General features: G+C 39.5%; 1 protein-coding gene across 8 annotated transcripts in view; it reads left to right on the top strand.

Moving 5' to 3' along the window:
• PBX1 (PBX homeobox 1) overlaps positions 1–21,440 on the top strand; it is a 293,843-nt gene that overhangs the window by 258,989 nt on the left and 13,414 nt on the right. For 6 of the 8 annotated variants that reach the window (XM_007989707.3, XM_073011832.1, XM_073011834.1 and 3 more), the window contains 2 exons: positions 2,279–2,391; positions 3,743–3,832. In XM_007989707.3, coding sequence (XP_007987898.1) covers positions 2,279–2,391; positions 3,743–3,832 — 203 coding nt within the window. The remainder of the gene's footprint in view (positions 1–2,278; positions 2,392–3,742; positions 3,833–21,440) is intronic. The other 2 variants (XM_007989715.3, XM_007989711.3) reach the window with 1 other exon arrangement.

Genomic DNA, 21,440 nt, shown 5'->3' with positions numbered 1-21,440 from the left:
TTTGTGTACTAATTTCCAAAAAAACATTGGTCAAACTTATAGTCCTTATGTTTAGGCTAGATTTACCACAGTGGAACCGGTGGAATCTGGGTGGTGCTAGGATGGACCTTAAGGTTGACTCTCTGGATGATGAGACATCATCTAGTGATGATGGGAGAGAAGTAAAATACCTGAGCTTGAAACTGAACACTCTGGGGTGTTGGGTGGGGGAGTCTGATGACATATAACAAATTATAATTTGGGTTCTTGGAGCTGATTTTTCTTGGTTCTGTTGACATCTAGATGTAAGCATGTATTATAATACATTAAAAAATGGCTTTTATTATTTAGGTTATATCTATGATTACAAAAAATATTTGAGAGGGATAGTACTACTATTTAGAGATATTATATATCTACATGTGAGAATGTGATCTGTGCCACACATTGTTTCATTCATATGTTCAGGAAGACAGTTTCAAAGATAGTCCCATATTAATGGAAGGAAGTTACAGACCAAAGACTTTGTCCCACTGACTGGGTATAAGCCACACCTGGTCAGATCTTACACCTGTTTTGCTAAGGCCCTACCTTTCCAATTCCTTTCAGATAAGCTAAACAGAGAAATGTGGGCCAGATGAGACAGGACAAGTCACAGAGCTATGGAGATGGCATAGTCCTTTGGTTGATGCTTGAGTCCTCCTCTAACCCCCAAAGAAAGCATTTATTTTTTCCTGGGAAAGAAGGAATGAGAAGGGAGTTAGGTGGAGGATTGTTTTATTTAGTAAAATAGCTAGTTTTTTTTTTTTTTTTTGCATGTGAATGAACATCCCACAGGACAAACAAAATTTGAGTTCTTTTTGTTTTGTTTTGTTTTAATGTGGAGTTGTACCCAGGTTTATAAATCGTCAGCTTTCTCTAAATGGCTCTTGCCTTTAAAGTATGAAAACACCATGAATAACATAGATAGATACCATAAATAAATAGTGCATTGTGTCAGAGTTTAGAGTTTGTCATTTGTTAAGTGGTCCTTCTATGGGGAAAGAAAGTCCTCTCTTCTGCTTAGCTGCACCTCTTCATGTGGGGCAGGGAAGCTCTCAGAGCTCAAATCCCTACCTGAGGAGAAAAGAAAAGTGTCAGAGCTGAGGCATGAATCATTGTTGGGCGATTCCACACTGATGATGGCTGTCTCAGAATATGAGGGCAAGAGCACAATTTGAGCAACATAGGGTTGGAAATAATAGAGTGCAACTGACCTGGGTCCCTGAGGTCTCTCCTTTTCCAGGCTAACGTCATGTTTTAACCAAACCTTGCACGTTGAGCTTTCTTTCCTAATGCGCTGAGCTGCACGACGACTTCGGAATAATATTAAGCTTTTGCAAGCCCTTATGCTTAGGTTGAATGTGGGCTAGGTTCACCACAGTGGAACCAGTGGAACCTGGGTGGTGCCAGGATGGACCTTAGGCTAACTCACTGGATGATGATGCCTCCATCTCTGGGAGGTGAAAGCAGATGGCTAATGGCCCTTCTTGAGGCCCACTTATTACTGTTATTATTATTATTATTATTATTAGCAGCAACAACATTTCATATTTTATGCATGCTTGAGAATTCCTGGCCCGTTATTTTGCTTTCTCCATAGTTGCAGGTGGCAGAGAAGGGTAGGTCACTCCCACATATTCTTACAGTCCTCAAGGTTCCCTGGGCTGTTGCCACCTTGCAAGAAATTTCACCTTCATTTTAGAAATTAAGAATGTCAATAGACCCATACATAGTCCTAGTATGTGACAGTGCCTTCATGCATTCCCTCCCAGGTGCTGCTCCTCACAGGGGAGGGGATGGTTTAGCAATGGCATATTTAGAATCCAGTTGAATAGTTTATGTGCTCTATCATGGTGGCAGAAATACCACTGACCAGCCCATAGCCTCCATCTTGTGGTCCCCTGGCCAACACTAGAATTTTAGAGGCATAGAAGAGAGATCCTAGGTCTAGAGACTACAATCCAAATAGACTAAGTTGGGAAGAATAAATGTTCCCTTTCTCAGCTTGAAGTTGCTAAGGGGAAGCAGTTCTATTGACAACTTGCAGTAAGGTATGGCTTCACATAACATAAACAATATGCACCCTTTATTGCTTGCTCTGTTCTTCATGCTACTAACCAGACTCTGTTGGTGTTATTTTTATTTTAGTTTTTATTTGGGGGGTTGCTTTGCATGTCATTCTTCCTCTTGGCTGTTAGTTGCGGGGTTTGAGCCTTTTCCTTTCTGTGATTCAGGTGCCTCACTCTTTCCTTTCCAGGTTCTTCCAGTTCTTTTAACATGTCAAACTCTGGAGATTTGTTCATGAGCGTGCAGTCACTCAATGGGGATTCTTACCAAGGGGCCCAGGTTGGAGCCAACGTGCAATCACAGGTAGGGACCCAGCCAATATGCCGCCAGGTGAATGCCTTAGAGTCCAAGAGCCCTCAGTCATATTGGACTTCCTGCTTCTGTCCAGAGAGAGAGAGAAAGATAGATCAGAACCAAAACCTTACCAACGACCAAACCAAAATCAAGACAACCATTGTCATGGGGAATCTCGTCCACACTTTGTGAATGCATTTGGCTCTGGCTTTTCAGTTGTACCGGGAAGGCAGAAGAAGAACAGTAAGCACAGGGCAAGGTGACCGAGACACATCAGGCAAGTGGAACCAGTATATTCTTTATTCAGCAAAGGGAAAAGGAGGAGGTGTCAGAATGTTATCTCAATTTCCAGGTCTCCCTCTCATGTGTTGGTTTCTCGTGCTCAGTATTTACCATATAAAGAGGCAATTAACAAGCAAGCAAATATATTACTATCTGATGTTTTCATTTTAAGCTTTAAAAACACCCAGCCAGGTTGACTAAATTAATTTCTTAGTCATCCTTAAGGTCAAGGGACTTGCGTTTCTGGTGATGAGTAGACGTCCACATTGGGAAGCAAAATCAAGCCATGTGATATCAAATCTTAGTGCTCCATAGTAAGCAGATTTCCTTCATGATATTTCCAGAAGCCATCCTACCAGCTCAGCATGAAACGTGATGTGAGAGGGTCAAGTAGTATGCTATGGGTCAGAATTATTAGGGAAGTTCTGAGCCATGTCGGTCTAGTTTCCCACCCTCCATGTGGAACAAGAAGCATTACAAGCCCAGAACAGACCAACGGGTCAGCAATTCACCCCTTTCTCGAGAAACATTGCCTGGAAACAAATTCAAAGTGATATGGTCAGGCTTTGGTCAAGTGACTGAACAACTGGCCATCACTTAAGTCCTCAAAAAATACAAGGTCTCAATCAAGTACTGCTCTCTCTGTGAGATGACTGCTCAAACCTCCTCTAAACAGAACCTTTGTTTTTGTAGGATACCCAGCAAAGGAACAGCTATATAGGTTGATCTGTAGGGAAGAAAAATGGGGAGAAGAGAAAAGTCCTTCATGCTTTCCCCTCCAGCTCCTCTAGCATTCTACTCCCTACCATCTCATGCAGACTTGTTGAACTAGTTTCAATGTGGGGATCCCAGTTTTCTTTTACCATTTTACTGTCTTGCTTACCGAACTCAGAACTCATTATGGATTGGCATACAGAGGAGGCTAGCCTCCTCCTAATGGATTCTCCCAGGACAACTGTCTCCAAAATGATTACGTTAATATGGCATGCCCAAATGGTGGCCTGCCTGATGATGATCTGCCTCCCTTTTCCTGCGCCTCTCTGACTAATTTTCTCTCTGTTATTGTTCATCTGTTTAGGTGGATACCCTTCGCCATGTTATCAGCCAGACAGGAGGATACAGTGATGGACTCGCAGCCAGTCAGATGTACAGTCCGCAGGGCATCAGTGTAAGAAAACAAGCCCCCCCACCCCCTGCTTTGTTTTTATTCTTTCACTACCAATTATTTCAAAGCCGTAGGGCCCAGAATGCCACTTAGTAGGACTTATCTTAGCTTTACGGTCACCTAGTTTCTTGTTTCTGTATCGGTCATGCCATCGGCAGCATTCTACCCACAAAAAAAGTGGCGATTGGGCAGGCTTCATGCAGGCAGCTGGCGTCTAGGGCTGTCAGACGCAATCAGTGTTTGCATGGCACCTGCGGCCACATGCGTTCAGCTAGGGGAGCTGCTAAACAGGTGACACCTAGTACAACAGTGGTAGGAAATGTGACCACAAGCTGGGGCCTGGGAACCTGGGAAGTGAAACTAGTAGCCAAAATCCATTGCATCCACGTCTGTGGTCTGAAAAAAAGAAATACTTGTTTTTCATTCTGTCTATGGACAATTAAAAAGAAAATTAACACAGAAGCTGGGTATGTGGAAGGGATGGGGAGGGGTGCAGACCATCTTCTACTTGTTCTTGGGTGTGCTGGCGGCTCCTGACTAGCATGAAAATTCATAGCGACAAGCTATGTCGCACAGAGTGAAATCGATCAGACAGACACAAGGAGAACCGAGTGTAGATTTGGGACAGCAATCCAACTTGATTTCTCAGATCAATCGTCTGCTTTCTCAGCAGCGGTGACAGCAAGCTGGGACAAGAGGGCAGCCTGGAAAAGGAGGCCGTTTTTTAGATCAGGAATGATTCCTGGGCTTTTAGAGGTCACAGAAGGCTTGAGTAGAACTATTGGCCCTTAACTATTGAAGAAAGGTTTGGGTGGTGGGTGGTGATCGTTTTTTATTGTTTGTTTCTGTTGCTATGATTAAAGTAAATGAGGGATCGAAGGAAGAAGAGTTAGGCATGATTTATTAATGTAATCTATACTAATGGAGGTAATAATGTCTGCAGTGAAGGAGGTGATGGCCCCTTCAACTCTGCGTTGGTCAAGTCATACATGATTCTGTCTGGTTTGGGAGGATTAAGAGAATATCAGTTATTTCTCAGATCAGATGAGGAATGGTTGAACACATTAGGAATTCTTACCTCATAAAAGAGAAAATTTGGGGGGGTTTATAGTGGTGTAAGGTATGTTAACACTATTAGAGTCATCATGAATGATCTAAAGGGGTTAGGATAGGATAGGACTACTGAGTAGTGCATTCAGAGAAACAGGTTTCACTTCAACATCTGATGGACCTTTCTCACAGTAAGAGTCCTCTGAAGAAGGGATTGGCTGCCTTTAAGAGTTCCCTATCCTTGGAAAATTCAAACATGGCTTGGCTAGCTGCTTGGTAAGGATGTTGCAGAAGGAAGTCAGGCAGCAGATTTTGATTGTCTTGGTAACTTTTAAGGCCACTTACCTTAGGGAGTCTTTGTTGTCTACCATTTTCAGGCAGAATCTTCTCTGAGTTTATACAATATTTATCAAGTGTTTTCTGGAATGGAAGGAGAGAAGTCAAAGTTAACCCTGTTGAACATACTCTGGACAATCATGTTATTTTCTAGGAAGGATTTTCAGGACAGGGAGATTCTTCCCATCTTGTGCTTGTTCTAACTACATTAACTACTAGTACTGCATTGATAGCTGACTTACTGGGAAGACTTCTTGGAAAAATACAAGAAGCCATCGTGGGAAAGTGTATTCTCCAAAAGAATTCTAAATGAATGAAGTTGTTTGGGTATTTGTCTGAGTGCAGGTTTACACACACATACATTTATGTATTTCCTGAATCTTTTGGGGATATAAGTTCTTCCAGAGAAAACTTTGCTCTGTGCATAAGCAGAAGAGAAGAAAATGAGGAAAGCACAAGAGTGTAGGAACAAGAATCAGGCCATACTCAAAAAGGAAACTGAAGGAAGTCCACATGACTGAGCAGGAAATGGGGCTGACACTTCTGTTATTTGGCATCTTTCTTTCCTAATTGGGCAGCATAGAAGAGAGAGAGCAGCAGTCAGACTCTGGGGAGTGGGAAGGTCAACACTGACCCCTCTGACATCATCTGATGGGCTGGGAATAATTTCTGAAATAGTGTAACCAAACATGTGCAGACAATTATGTCTGATTACATAAGCCCACCACAAAAACTGGGCTTGAAAATGCCACTTGAAAGAGTCTCTCACTTTGCATTAATTTTTTTTTTCCGTGAACTGTGGTTATTTTATTTCTGGGTCTTTAATATGCAGGGTAAACGAATCAAAGGCTGATCGTGATATGTTCTTTTGATATCAGTTTTAAATTGTGCCACCTGCAGGAGGCTAAGCTTGTTATAGTGAGATGTATTTTTAGATGGTGGTATTCGATGCTGAGACGTGTGTGTATGGAGCAGGATGATGACTGCCAGCAGGAGAGAGAGAGAGGAGGGGAGACAAGAAGAGACAAGGACAGGAATGAAAGCTTTGAGCCAAGAAATAAAAATAAACAGTTCCTAACCCCAAAGCTGCAGTGGAATTCCCAGCTGGGCTCTGGATTGTGTTTGATTCAGTGGAGGACATTTTCTGGGCAGCCTTTATCTGCTCCCCTGGCTGGGCTTTCACGGCACCCGTATCTTATCCAAGCAGCATCTATTTTAAGCCCTGTAAAGTTCAGACCACTTGCCTTTAACTGACCACACAGCAATAGGATTGCAAGGTGCAGTGGTAAGAGTCCTGTAAAGGGAGTTCGGAGCTGCTAATCCTAGAGATTCATGTGCCCATGGGCAAATACTGAATCTCTCTTCTAGAAAATGGGGCCAGTAATTCCCACCCTTTATACCTCAAGGACTGGCTTAGGGAGCATGAGAAAATAAGTAAGGAAGGGCTTGGCAAAGCATAAATGTTTCCACATGAATGCAGTATGAAATTTTATAAGTGATAACTTTCTCATTTGACCTTTTTTCTCCTCCCATGTGAGCAGTTTTCTCGGTAGGTAGTTCCTAGTGAGGATAGGTTAGGACACAGTTGTCACTTTTTTTTCTCTTCTGATGGAAAGGTGTGCTTCTGAGATGGATATAGTGTTATGCAAGGCCTAAAGACCCCCTTCCTTAGCCACAGTGAGAGTTAAATTATACCTCCTTAAGTACTTTGTGTTCTCATATGACAACGGGCAATACTTACTAAGCTTAGAATAGCTCTAAGAAATGGAGGGAGATTATTCCACTTCTCTGTCCATCAGACATACTTAAAGATCACTTAGCTATCACATCTTTCCTATCCATTCTCACCGCCACCATCCTATTTCTAGAAATAGTTCATTAACTAGACTATTGCCATAACTTCCTAATCAATGTTGCTGTCTTTAGTTCCTCCTCTCTCCCACACACCCTCTGAATTTTGTCATTCTTTGCTCAGGTATCTATTGCCTACCCAAGCAAGCTCAAACGCTGAATACAATATTCAGGGTCTTTTACATCTGGGCCCAGCCTTCCTGTCCTTCTACCTCATCCTGCTATCATCAAAATAAGCTCGGGATGCCATTCAGTATGGCCAGCTCACCTTTACCTCATTACCCATTTTCCCCCTTACATTTACTCATGTATGCCATGTACACAAATGTCCTTTCATTCCTACATCCCCTCTCCATCCCACCCCACTATCCAAATCACACTTACTCTCAAGCCCAGCTTCTCCTTCGTGTCTTTCTTCTTAGTCCTTCTCCCCCCTTCTCCCTACTTAATCACAGACACGTATTTTCTTTGCACTATACATATGTGCGCAGAAATTACCTCTGTGTCTTTCACTTCTGCCTATGTGTATGGTCCTAAAATGCGTGTACTAGTTGCTCAAAACATGTTCGTTGAATGAATAAATCAGGGAGGAGAAGAAATGATGATACTAGATTAAAAATGCATTTTCGTGAACCCAGGAGGCGGAGCTTGCAGTGAGCCGAGATCGCGCCACTGCACTCCAGCCTGGGCGACAAAGTGAGACTCCGTCTCAAAAAAAAAAAAAAAAAAAAAAAAAAAAAAAAAAGCATTTTAATGACCAATAGCCACATCTAGTGTATCAGCTGTAAAGTATCTGGTGAGAATTCTTGTTTTAAATGCTTATCCACAAATATACTGGCTTTAAGATCCAAAAATATCCTTAAGTCTTTCTTTTTGGAAAAAGTTTTTCAAACTTTCTGGCTGATGCATATTCTCCGAGAATAAGATTCAAATCAACAGTAAGTATATGAATTTATATGGTGATGATATTGCAGAGATAATTATCCTCAGCCGTAGAGTCATTCTTATGAATTTTATAAAATTTCTTTCACTCCTCCTATCCTTAAAGAGTCCCCGTGTTTCTATACTAAAAGAATCCCTGTTAAAAAAAAAAAAAAGTATATATATACCTGTTTGTAGGACAGCCATGCATGTAGCTGCATAACATTGTTTGTGGGATAGCTGTGCGTGTAGCAACATATCATTGTTGTAATTGGATTCTCGTTGTTGTAATTGCCCTCCCTACTAGATGTGGTACTGGAACCTCCAAGGACAACCTGGGGGAAGGTGGAAGCAACTTGAAATTGGGAAACTTAGGTCCTTCTTGTGACTTTTCTTTTAAGGAGTCACTTCACCTCTGTGTTTTTGCTTCATCTGTAAAGTTTATTAGATAAGCAAACTGAAAGCTCTCTTTCAGCTCAACAGCTCTAGAATTCTACATTTATGATCTTTGCTTATTACTGTTAGCTCGAGGGACACCAGACTAAACTGTAGATCATCCCTCCAGAAAACTCTTTCATTAGAGTTAGTAACTTCTATTCTTTCTAGCCAACCCCAGTGTTCAAATTATATCTTGAAACCCAAATGGGAAGGAACAAGTACTCTTGTTACACAAACTTTTCTCTTTGAAGTCCTTGGATATTTGTGATAGCAGAAAGCATTATTCGTTTTTTTTTTTTTTTTTTTTTTTTTTTTAGGCAGAGTGTCGCTCTGTCACCCAGGCTGGAGTGCAGTGGTGTGATCTATGCTCACTGCAACCTCTGCCTCCCGGGTTCAAGCGATTCTTGTGCCTCAGCCTCCTGAGTAGCTGGGATTACAGGTGTGCACCACCACGCCCAGCTAATTTTTGTGCTTTTAGTAGAGATAGGATTTCACCATGTTGGCCAGGCTGCTCTCAAACTCCTGACCTGAAGTGATCCTCCTGCCTCAGCCTTTCAAAGTACTGGGATTATAGGTGTGAGCCACTGCACCTGGCCACTATGTTTAATTATTTTAAAATGTGGATTATGGGAATGAATTTACTCCAGCCAGTCTTTGATATAAATAGATACCCCTATGGATTTTTCTTATTCAAAAGGTTTGGTGAAAATGGAAATAAGTGTTAGCACTATCTCTACAAAAGTAACATGCCATTAACATCAATTTATGGCAGAAAAAAAAATCTCATTAATCTTGCTTTGTAATCATTATAGTAACAGAAAAATAGAGATGAAGCTTTTATCATTGTAAGCTATAATATAGGTGTTTTTGTTTTTTCTTTTCTCCTATGTTAGGTAAGGGGGAAAAAGGCACATTTGCCAAGTAAATAAATAGAATATAAATCATTAGGACAAAAATAGCCTCCTATTTAAATGAACATATTTCAGACATTTGGCTACCACAGGGATACTTAGTAATACTGGCCACATGCCATAATTTTAATTTTTTCTTAACTATTTCTAAGAGACCTCCTTCCACTTAAAGTATATATTAGTAAGATGTTGCCACATGTGGAATTGTAAGGCTGGGAACTGAGGGTAATAATTAAAATTCATATGCAAATCTTTGAAAACTCGTGTTAATTATACACAGTTTTAATTCTTCTATTTTACCAAGCTGAATTTGAATTTCAAAGGGATGAAAACATACCCAGGTGTGCCCCCCAGTTGGTTGTCTTTGGGTACCTTCTGGTGCTATGACCAGGAACTACTGAACAGCCCCCAAACTGAGGGGTAAAAGAACCAAGGAAAATCGAGAGGTCTGAATGTGGCAGACCAGACTCTTTAGTGTTTGAAGGCAACAGGGATAGAGTAGATTGACAGAAGCTAACAGCCTCACTCTCCTTCACGACAAAACCAATGAGAAACAGAGTAAGTCAGTGCCTTTGCTTCTTATAGGGCCTTTAAACATAGCACCATAACAAACCTGAGACCAGAAAAGCATTTTATTTCAGCCCACAATGATTGAAGAAGCAAAAAATATCCCAGTATTGTGATTTCATGTGCAATCCAATGTTCTTCCCCAGCTGCCAAGTAAAAGCCCTTAAAAGTACAAATGAGGTCAGATCATTCAATGGCTTATTCATGCATTCATTTATTCATTTGCTTATTCATTCATTCAATCAACATAAGCATTTTTTTTTACCTTGGGGAATGAAGCTACGTCATGGTACATCCAGATCAATTTGGAGAAACTCTGATGTCAGTCAGGGTACATTTTCCCTTTTAGTCTCATTCAGTACTTGGTCTGGGATTGAATTTCCTGTTCGTAGAAGATTAGACCAAGGGAACTGACCAACTCTGTAGCCTAAGAGGGAATTTGAAATTAAATTATATGACAGAAGGGGGGAATTTAGGACCAACCAGCAAAGTTTGAGAAAAGTACCAACCCCAACCAAATAGATATTACCACGGACTTAATAATATAATAATAAGCGTTCTTTTATAGAAACTCCTTCTGTCTTTGTAGAATTGTCACAACGAGTTATGATCTCAAACCTAGTGATATGATCACACTAAACATTATCACATTTAGGCTGTGTGTGTGTGTGTGTGTGTGTGTGTACACATACATTCCACTTTTGCCTACGTGACTATGAACAAGTCAGTTTCTCTTGATAGGACTCAGTTTTCTGAATTCTAAAGAGGACAGTTGAGCTGGATTTTGTCTAAGGCATCTTCCAATGTCAGTTCTATTTATAAACAATTGCTGTTTTTCCATTCCCAAGAAAATGCAAGATTGTGCTTTGGGGAAGATTCTCCACTGTGAGATGACAGTGTATGCCATGTTCCTTTCACTGGAATTGGTGTTTTATAGCATCCTGCCCAGCCTGGCCCACATTTGGCCTGTAGCCATGCTGTCCTCAGGCTGGGATCTGGTTAGTTGTTCCAGACTCAAGTCGGGCCTTCCTTCTGCTCTGTGAAGAAAAATCACAACCTCAAAGGGATAGTTTGTTTTTATGGTTGCTCCTGAAAGTGGCATGTTCCCTCTAGATGTCAGCAAATATTAAGTAATTAAATGAGCTGAGTTTAATTGTGGGAAACATGAGCATTGATTGAGCATTGATTTCTGAAGATAAGTCTTCTTCTTGCTGAATCTAGCCTCACCCCTTCTTGCCTTTTAGAAAGAGTTCCATGTTCTTAGACAAGCTTGTTTTCAGATAAAATATTAGACTTCCTTTTTTTTTTTTTTTTTTATGAGACGGAGTTTTGCTCTTGTCACCCAGGCTTTAGTGCAATGGCGTGATCTCGGCTCACCGCAACCTCCGCCTCCCGGGTTCAAGCGATTCTCCTGCCTCAGCCTCCCAAGTAGCTGGGATTACAGGCATGCGCCACCATGCCTGGCTAATTTTGTATTTTTGGTAGAGACGGGGTTTCTCCATGTTGGTCAGGCTGGTCTTGAACTCCCAACCTCAGGTGATCCACCCGCCTCGGCCTCCCAAAGTGCTGGGATTACAGACATGATCCACCGCGCCTGGCAAAATATTAGACTTCTTTCTTAGAAAATCCCTTTGTTTTAAAAATTGGTAATTTTTAAAAATCCTAATCTCTGGCTACATTTGAGTTTGAGGAAATTTTTTTTCACGTCTCTAAATATGTTTCCATTTGATAATATTAGTAAATAAAAATGCCTTATTCCACAAATGTTTGTTGAGATCCTTCTAATGTCCAGTACCAGGAATACACACATCAATGGGACATGGTTCTTGTACTTCATAAAGTCATAGAAACCAAAAAGAACTGAGAGTTATCTGGTTCAGTTATCTGATTCTCTGAAAGGGAAGAAATATACCAGCCAGTATAGTCAATATTATTTTCAAAAATTTGGTGAATGGCCATTGTAAGGGGTATTTACACATATATAACCATATTCCTATCAACTATAAATATATGAATTGCTTATAAGCATGACTGACATTTGCTATTCTTACATAGATTTTCTGAGTGACTAGCAAAAGCTGTTCTTTGCTTCTAGAACCATGCTGTCCAATATAACTTCTTGCACTGATGGAAATGTTCTATTTTAGCACTGTCCAATAAGTTAGCCTTTAGCAAAACATGGCTCTTGAGCACTTGAAATATGGCTAGCTCGTTATCCTCAGCAAACTAACACAGGAACAGAAAACCAAACACCACATGTTCTCGCTTATAGGTAGGAGCTGAACAATGAAAACACATGGGCACACGGGGAGAACAACACACACTGGGGCCTGTTGAGGGGGAGAGGGGAGGGAGAGCATCAAGAAGAATAGCTAATGAATGGGCTTAATACCTAGTTGATGGGTGAAGCAAACCACCATGGCACACATTTGCCTATATAGCAAAACTGTACATCCTGCACATGTACCCCAGAACTTTAAATAAAAGTTTGAAATTTAAAAAAAAAAAAAAAGAAGTGTTGGGCATGAGGTCCAAAAGAGAATGGATATCAACTAAGTACTGTTAACATACAAGATATGACAATAAAGAATTAATACCGATTAGCTGCTAGATATAAAGATGCATACATTGTAAACAAGCATGTTTTTCAAAATAAACATCTTGAAACTAAAAAAAAAAAGAAATATGGCTAGTTTGAAAAAGAAAACAAATTGTTAATTTTATTTAATTTAAGGTAATTTAAATTTTCAGTAGCCACTTTTGGCCAGTGGCTACCATGTTGACTAGTGAAATTCTAGATTCTCTGCCGGTTATTTGGTAACTGTAACTTGGTAAAGTAAGTTAAAAGAATAAATGTGATGGCGTGCAAAAGTAATATAAATAAAACTAGAAAATATAATTTAAAAATTTAGAATAGCTAGGAACTATGAAAAGCAAAGTAGGAAGAATTTACTAATCAACTACAAAGCATTAGAGGAATAAAATTGGCAGGAGAGTGATAAAATAGCATGTAAATTGCAAAATGAAGGTTAAAATGAAGCCACCAAAGTGGGGTGATGGTGTTAGAGGTGTCACCTTGCTGTGAAAACAGAGTAGACTTCCTAACACAAAACATGGAAAAGCATGCTTTCTGCTTAAATCAACCTTTCCAAAAATATATAGAGCTCTTTATTAAAAACTAACTATATATAAGAAGTTAACTCTGGTTGCATAATAATATGCTTCAAACTATGAAATACTATGGAGGAAGATTTAAAATATGAATATAGAAATACCTACATTTGTTATGGGTTTTATGAAATAATGTTTAAGTGGGTCAGCCACTAATTCATCCAACCTAATAATTCTTCAGGCCCAAGCAGGACATGTCTTTGAACTCATCTTGAACTCTTTCTTTAAGTCTAAACCCTGTGGGGCTTACATAAGATAGAGGCTTTGTTTCAAGTCTTCCAGGTGACCTAAGCCTTTGCTGGCAGCCTCCCTGTTTCTTCCTCCCTGCCCTGTTAGTCTATTCCAAGTGTGGTCTGCAGGTAAACAGCATTACCTGGGAGCTTGCGAGCCATGCAGAATCTCAGGCCCCGCCCAGACCTATTAAATCAGATGCTACAATTTAACCAGATCCCCTGGCAATTGTTAAGCACATTAAGTTTGAGAAGCTCTGCTCTAGTGTGTAAAGTCTACATGCTCTCTAGGGCTTACTGAAGAGAAGGAATTACATAGCCTTATTTGCATTAAGGATACCTTTTAAAATGTTTTCAACATTTTATTTAAAAAATTTTCAAACATGGAAAACTGGAAAGAATTTTACAGTGAAATCAGTATTCTTACCACCTACATTCTATCATTAATATTTAACTCAACTGGCTTCGTCATATTGTCACCCTTTTATCCTTCTGTGCATCCATCAATCCATCTTGTTTTTTTCTTTTCATTCATTTCAAAGTAAATTGCAGACAACAGTACGTTTTATCCTAAGTAAATATCCTGGCACATGTATCATTAACTGGAGTTCAATATTTATTTGCAGTTTTTTCCTCTTCTGGAACAAAATTGTACACAATTAAATATGCAAATCATAAGTATCCATTCTCTTGAGGTTTTTTGTTTGTTTGTTTTGTTTTTTGAGATGGAGTCTCGCTGTGTCGCCCATGCTGGAGTGCAGTGGCATGATCTCGGCTTACTGCCAACTCCGCCTCCCAGCTTCACGCCATTCACCTGCCTCAGCCTCCCTAGTAGCTGGAACTATAGGTGCCCCCAACCACACCCGGCTAATTTTTTATATTTTTTAGTAGAGATGGGGTTTCACCGTGTTAGCCAGGATAGTCTAGATCTCCTGACCTCGTAATCCATCTGCCTCGGCCTCCCAAAGTGCTGGGTCTCTTGAGTTTTAAGAAATGTAATACACTTGTATATAAATTTCCTACTCTTTGTTTTCTTGTGTCTACCTCATTCCTATAGTTTGCAAAACAAAATAAGAAGGAAATGGAAGGACAGAGCACATAGTTGTCCACAGAATAGTTTGTTCTTTTCCCGGCAGCCAGGGGATCCCTCCCTTCCACCTTCTACCCTCAGTCCCTCATTCTGTCTTATAGCCAAGCATTGCTAGAAAGGCCAATTTAAATCAAATGAGATGGTTTATTCTACACTTGTCTCATGTTCTGATATGGTGAGCCTGCCTTTAAAGGCTTGTATTCAACTTATATTCACATTTCAATGAGAAAAGTTTTTGAGATATATAAAAATAGAAACTTTCTAAGAGATACCGGAAAGTTAAATTACAGTGTGATTACCTCACTATGACATTTTTCCTCTTTTGCCTTTCGCCGTTTCTCCCCTTTCTTCTTTCCCTTTATCCAGATAGACCCTTGACCTCCAGTCCTTATGCCAAGTGAAGGGAATTGGCAAGAACCTTATAGTGAAAGAATTTGTGTGGCCTGGTGATAAACATTTTGGAGGCCGAATGATATGGAAAAGAACTCTTAAGAACTCAGTTATGACTGTTTTGTTGTGTATCCTCTCAGGGTAGCATATGGAAGGCTTAAGACTAGTTCATTTCTTTATTAAAATTACATTTGGAAAAGTATTTAGACAGCTCTTTCCTGGATCTAGACTACCCTACACCTTTATTGTGTCATATTTGGTTAACCAGCCTAGATAGTGACCCAGTGATCATACATGAGAGCAGGATTTTAGATCAAGTGTCACTTCGTTGAGAAACGTATGGTGTTCATTATAACAGAAGGCAAGACTGTTCTAGAATCTAGGTGTGAAGTATCAGTAGAGGTGGATTTTTAAAGTAACTTAAAAGAATAAATGTGATAGCCTGCAGGGGTGGTATAATATAAATTAAAACTAGAAAATTAAATAGAAAATATAATTTTAAAAATTAGAATAGCAAGGAACTAAGAAAAAGAAAACTAGAAAGAAAGAATTTACTCATCAACTACAAAGCACGGGAAGAATAAAACTGGCAGGAGAGTGATAACATTGCATGTAAATTACAAAATGAAAGTTAAAAGCAATTAAGATACACAAGTACTGAAGAGAATAATAAAAACATAAAATAAGCTAGGATGAGTAGTTAAAATAAATAACACCAGCTAAGAAGATACTTACAAAGATTAAAAAACAGATCAAGTAGTAATAAAATAAGGAAGTGGTTTAAGGCAGTAAATTAAAGAACAATTAAAAAACAATAAGGAGAGAAAATTAACAGGCCAAAATGACACTTAATAATTGTATTAATAGCTAACATTTATTGACTTCTTTCTATGTGGTAGACACTTTGTGTACGTTAACTTATTTAATTCAAGTGTATTAAAATAATTAGGAATTTATTTTGGGGGTAAGCACAAAAGAGTTCAGAGAAGGGAAAGCCAGGCATCAGGGCAATAACCGTCCCCTCGCTAAAAAAATAAAATAAAAAATTTAAAAAAACTGAAGGTAAGCAAAATAGATCTGCAGATATCAATTTTCATTCCTTGTCTAATGTGGTGATTTTTGCAGTTGAAAAACACCCGGTACTTGCCCTGGTACTTTTCTTTTACTTCCTTTCTAGATCACAGGTTCCTAAAGTGTCTAGCATTATAAAATGTACATTCTCTTTCCCTCTTGTCATAGGTAAGATGGACCTTTGTTAGGGGCAACAAAGTTCTCAATCAGTAGAATCCATAGCCCAGAACCTATGGCAGTGGGCAAACATCTCGTAATCCCACTCATCTTACGTGACCAAGCTCAGGCCTATCTTCTGGAAGTACTTCCTAGTTCTTTCAGACTGTGCCTGTGTACTGCTTACTACACAGGAGTTGGAATGGGATTTCTTTTCTGACACTTACCTTTCATTCCTTGCTAGACCATAGAATTCTGAAGAGAAGGATCATAGTTTTATATCCTGTTCCTCAACTCAGGCCTGGTATACAGTAGGTGCTCAATGAATGCTTTTCAAAGTGAGCCTAGATGAACCTGTTATCAGTGGGTTTTGTGTGTATGTTTTGTTAACCAGCATTCTGACCGGATTTTCTGCCCGCCTTGAAACCCTGCAAACATGTATTTTGTATTTCTATTATCCAGAGAATTTCTCCCACGAGAAAATGGCTGTGTGTGTGTGTGTGTGTGTGTGTGTGTGTGTGTGTGTGTGTGTTTTCTGTTTACCACAGCCTGGTACCCATCTTTGACCTCCAACTTATTTATATTGCATACCCTATAATTTTTATGCCAGAAATATTTTATGGGTATATGTATACTCTGGGATGGGGGTATATGTGTGTGTGTGTGTGTGTGTGTGTGTGTGTGTGTGTGTATTCAGAGCTCAGATGTCTGTTACTGTATTTTCTCTTTTCCATACTTTTTTTGGGGGCAGGTGTTATCTCAGTGGCTTTGAGCTTGATCCATCATTCATTCATTCATTCATTCATTCACTCATTTGTTTAGCAGACATTTTCTTGGGACTTATTATTACCCAGAATTGTGTTGGGCATTAAGGCAAAGAAAATGAAAAGGAGATCTAATACCTGATCTTGAGCAACTCTCTGTCTTGATCTTGCAGTTTAGCCTGTTTCCATTGGCCCTATTTTTCTTTCTTTCTTTCTTTCTTTCTTTCTTTCTTTCTTTCTTTCTTTCTTTCTTTCTTTCTTTCTTTCTTTCTTTCTCTTTCTTTTCTTTCTTTCTTTCTTTCTTTCTTCTTTCTTTCTTTCTTTCTTTCTTTCTTTCTTTCTTTCTTTCTCTCTCTCTCTCTCTCTCTCTCTCTCTTTCTTTCTTTCTTTCTTTCTTTCTTTCTTTCTTTCATTTATTTATTTTGAGACAGAGTCTCACTCTGTCACCCAGGCTGGAGTACAGTGGCACAATCTCGGCTCACTGCAACCTCCACTTCCCGGGTTCAAGTGATTCTCATGCCTCAGCCTCCCAAGTAGCTGGGATTACAGGCATGCGCCACCACGCCCAGCTGATTTTCTTTCTTTCTTTTTTTTTTTTTGTTGTGAGACAGTCTCGCTCTGTCACCCAGGCTGGAGTGCAGTGGCGCAATCTTGGCCCACCACCAGTTCCGCCTCCCGAGTTTCGCGCCATTCTCCTGCCTCAGCCTTCCCAGTAGCTGGGACTACAGGCGCCCGCCACCACACCCGGCTAATTTTTCGTATTTTTAATAGAGACGAGGTTTCACTGTGTTAGCCAGGATGGTCTCAATCTCCTGACCTCGTGATCCGCCCGCCTCGGCCTCCCAAAGTGCTGGGATTACAGGCATGAGCCACCACGCCCAGCCTAATTTTTGTATTTTTTAGTAGAGTTGGGGTTTCACCATGTTGGACAGGCTGGTCTCAAACTCCGGACCTCAGGTGATCCACCCACCTCAGCCTCCCAAAGTGATGGGAGCCACCACACCCGGCCAGCCCTATTTTTCATGGAAGGGAAAAAAACAACTGTTAACACTCTTCACAGGTAATTGTTGTATTTTGAAAAGAGTTATGAAATCACTTGCTGACTTTCTCTTCTCTGGGGAAAAGAGTCTGAGTTCCCTCAGCCTTTCTTCCTAAGACCTGTAGTTGGCTGCAAATTGCATTGGTTGCTCTTCTCTAATGAGCTCTGGAGATTGGCCACACAGAACAAAGACGTAAGTTAGATATGGACTTTTCTTCAGACACTTTGTTTAAATTTTAAATTTTTTCTGATTGCAAATTAATATTTAATGTAGAAAATTTGGGGAATGCAGAAAAATTCCAAGTAGAAAATTTACTGTTAACTTTGTGCTCATAGCCTTCTAGCACTTTATGTATAAGTGTGTTTTTTTTATGTGGGTGTAAGAAAGTTACAATTCATTTTACCTACCTATATTACTAAAAATGTGTTACGAATATTTTCCATATCATTAAACATTCTTCTCAAACATAACATTAAATAACTGCATAGGAAACTGTTATAGGGAAAGTCCACAATATGTTTAATCAATTTATACTATAGAACATTTAAGCTATGTTTTGATTTTGGGTTCTTTTGTTTTGTTTTGTTTTGTTTTTACTATTATTAATAACATGGTGGTAAGCTTTGTAGTACAGAAAATTTAATGCACGTTTTCTGTTATTTCCTTGGCTAAATCTCTAAAAATGGAATTGCTAGATCAAAGGGCATGCATAAGTTTACAGTCTTTGTGATGTATTGTAAACTTTTCTTCTAGGAACTTCTATTAATTTATGGTTCTCACTAACAGTTTCTGGTAGTTTCCATTTCCTCACAACCTCAACTGTTTTTCAGTCTTTGTCAATTATCAAATCATTAAATGGCATCTTGTTTTTATTTTAATTTGCATCCCTTGGATTACTAGTGCGATTGAACATTTTTTATGTGTTTATTGGCCTTTTGTATGTATTCTTGAAATGTTCATCTCTTTTCTTATTGATTTCTAAGAACTCTTACACAATAAGGATATTAATCCTCCTGCACTAGGCGAACATTTAGTAAATAGGGGAAATTCTCTTTCTGAGTGGAGGAGGACTCCTATGGAATAAGGCCCCAAGTGTCATCCTATTTCTGTGTAAAGTTCTTCAGAGTGAAAGCTGGTTTGTTACCCTAGGAAAACTGAAGGCACATCTGTAAGTGATACCGATATTGATCTTAAAATAAATTAATTAATTAATCCTACAATCTGAACTAGCTTGACATTTTCTATCTTTCTGATCTATGAAAAATCTCAGGTTGTAAAATAGTGCCCAAGAATTTTCTAAAAGAACCTAGAGATATGTTAGTGAAAAGTTTGGGGGGAGATCTGCCCTAGGCTTAGTATGACCCTAAGCCAAATAAATAAGTCCTTGACTTGCTTATAGCCAGGTTGACGAGATACCAGCTACATCTATTTAAAAAGCTTTCTTATGACCTTAGCTACGCTTAGGTCAAGAAAATGGTATTTTGAGTGACTAGATGTTTTAGTTTGGATGCTCGATCAGTCTCCTTGTTTCTTTCACTATCTGTAAGATAACGCATTCTTCTAGGTTGTTGAACTTTGACATCTCACCATCATCTGCTCTGCCCATCTTATTCCATAGCAGCACATGTACAGAAAAGCCAAAGCAGACTCCTGAGTCCACAGTACAGGTGGAAGATTTATACTGCAGAAATTCTGGGACTCTTTAAAAGGAAAAAATAAAAATTTCAAAAAATTAAACCCCCTTTCACTTGGATGAGAATTTCAGAATAAAAGAGGATGTTCCCCAGCATCCCCTGAATATCTCTAGGGTGGTGTCAAGTGAATTCAAAATTCTTGAGCACATAGATTGTTTTCAAGCTCTTGTTTTCATTTCATCAGTAAATAGAATTTTAAAAACAACAATATCCTCCCATCAGTAGATTTGGCACAATGGACACTAGCACCCCGTTCTTGTACATTCTTGTCAACATTTTCTGTCTGCATCCCCCACCCCCAAGCCCGGGCCTGCTTCCCACTATATCCCCCCCAACCCTTCTGTTAGCTGTAATGACCCTGCAAACACTAAATGGCATTTGAGTGCATTAAGCAGCAAACTCTCTGGTGACATAGCAATTATGGCTCTGAAATAGATTTGGTGCGTCACGGAAGATAAGGGTTTTGAAAGTTTCTGTTGTGATTATAGCCTGTAACTCCCACAAATAATAGGCTTCAAAATAAGAGGCTGCCAACGGAGCCTTTGTGGCTTTGTCTCAGTGATGGCACGTAAATTGCTATTAATGTCCTAAGTGTACTTGAATATGCCAGTCTTTGGGATGTGGAGTTGGCTCAGTGTCTCTCTTTACACGGCATGTCATTGTTGGTCTGATAATCTGGGGTAATTGCTGTCTCTTGGATGGTCAGAAAAGTGTAAGGGATTTAGCTTCCTGTGTGATGGTAAATAGCCTCAAGATTTAGCCTACGAAGGCAGGTTCACACATACTGGCTGTGTGTGTATTTCATGTGTAGCCACCATTCACTGTGAAGATGTGTATACAATCTCTGTGTGTACCCTTAGTAAATAATAGCCTTGTCAACAAAGCCAAAGCAAAATCAAAGGTTATAAAAATGAAATGAAGAATTCAGGGCTGTATATGGTCAGCCAATCAGATAATTTATACTGAGAGTTTAAAAAAGAAAAAGAATACCCTTACTTGAGTTATCTAGGGTTAGCTTTATGAGGAAGCATAACTGCCTTGTCTTACGTAGCTACTCTTTTCTAGCATAAGTAGCATCTGTGTGTCTGTCTATATTCTTTAGGTACTATGAGTACATTCAAAATGTGTATCAGCTCTACGTGAATATAATAAATATAGAAATTATGTATGTTGTCGAATACTGTTTGTTGATGTGTGGAAGTGTGTTTGTGTTTTGGTTTTTGCAGTTGTGAGGGTAGAGGTTATTTATTCAGATATGAATAGAATTCTCTGCACTAAGACACCTTTGTTTAGCTAAAATCAAGCTGAGCTTACTTTTCTTTGCCAGGAGATCAGGATAGCCTTTGGAAAATTAAATAAAATCAAACTTCAAGCTTTAGCCTCTTGTATGTTCATTTAGCCTAAGGACTCCTTAAGTCTGTAAGACATGAACACGTTATGTTTAACTGTCCTACTTGTACCTTTAACAGAAATGGGAAAGCAACTCAATCCAAAACCTGGAAATGCACACTATCTCCTATACTGTGTGAGTTATGGCGAGGCTCAACTAAAACCACCCCGTGTATCAGATGCCTTCTATGGCAGTATTAATCCTGAATCTTCACAACAGATTCATTAGAAAAGAATAAAGCTAAGAAGGAGCCAGAGTAGATCTTGAACTCAGAGTTGATGTATTATACAAGCGCACTTTAATAATGTGGCATTAGGATGTTGGCAAGAGGGCACACTATGATGACGCTACAGTTGATGGAATCTTCCAGTTGGTGACTGAGCACCCCTTAGCAGTTAGGGTGCATGCAAGATAAAATTCAAGGTAGTAACTTGTAACGAGGGAGTTTGTTTTCTTACCGTGTGAACATGGATCGGATATACCATCTTACTCTTAGGTCTTAGACCAGAACTCTGCCTTGCCAGTGTAAGTTAAGCCATAT

The sequence above is a fragment of the Chlorocebus sabaeus genome, chromosome 25 (genome assembly GCF_047675955.1).
Source record: "Chlorocebus sabaeus isolate Y175 chromosome 25, mChlSab1.0.hap1, whole genome shotgun sequence".
NCBI lineage: Eukaryota > Metazoa > Chordata > Mammalia > Primates > Cercopithecidae > Chlorocebus > Chlorocebus sabaeus.
Note: the sequence above shows the minus strand (reverse complement) of the source record. Positions and strands in the feature narration are given on the sequence as shown.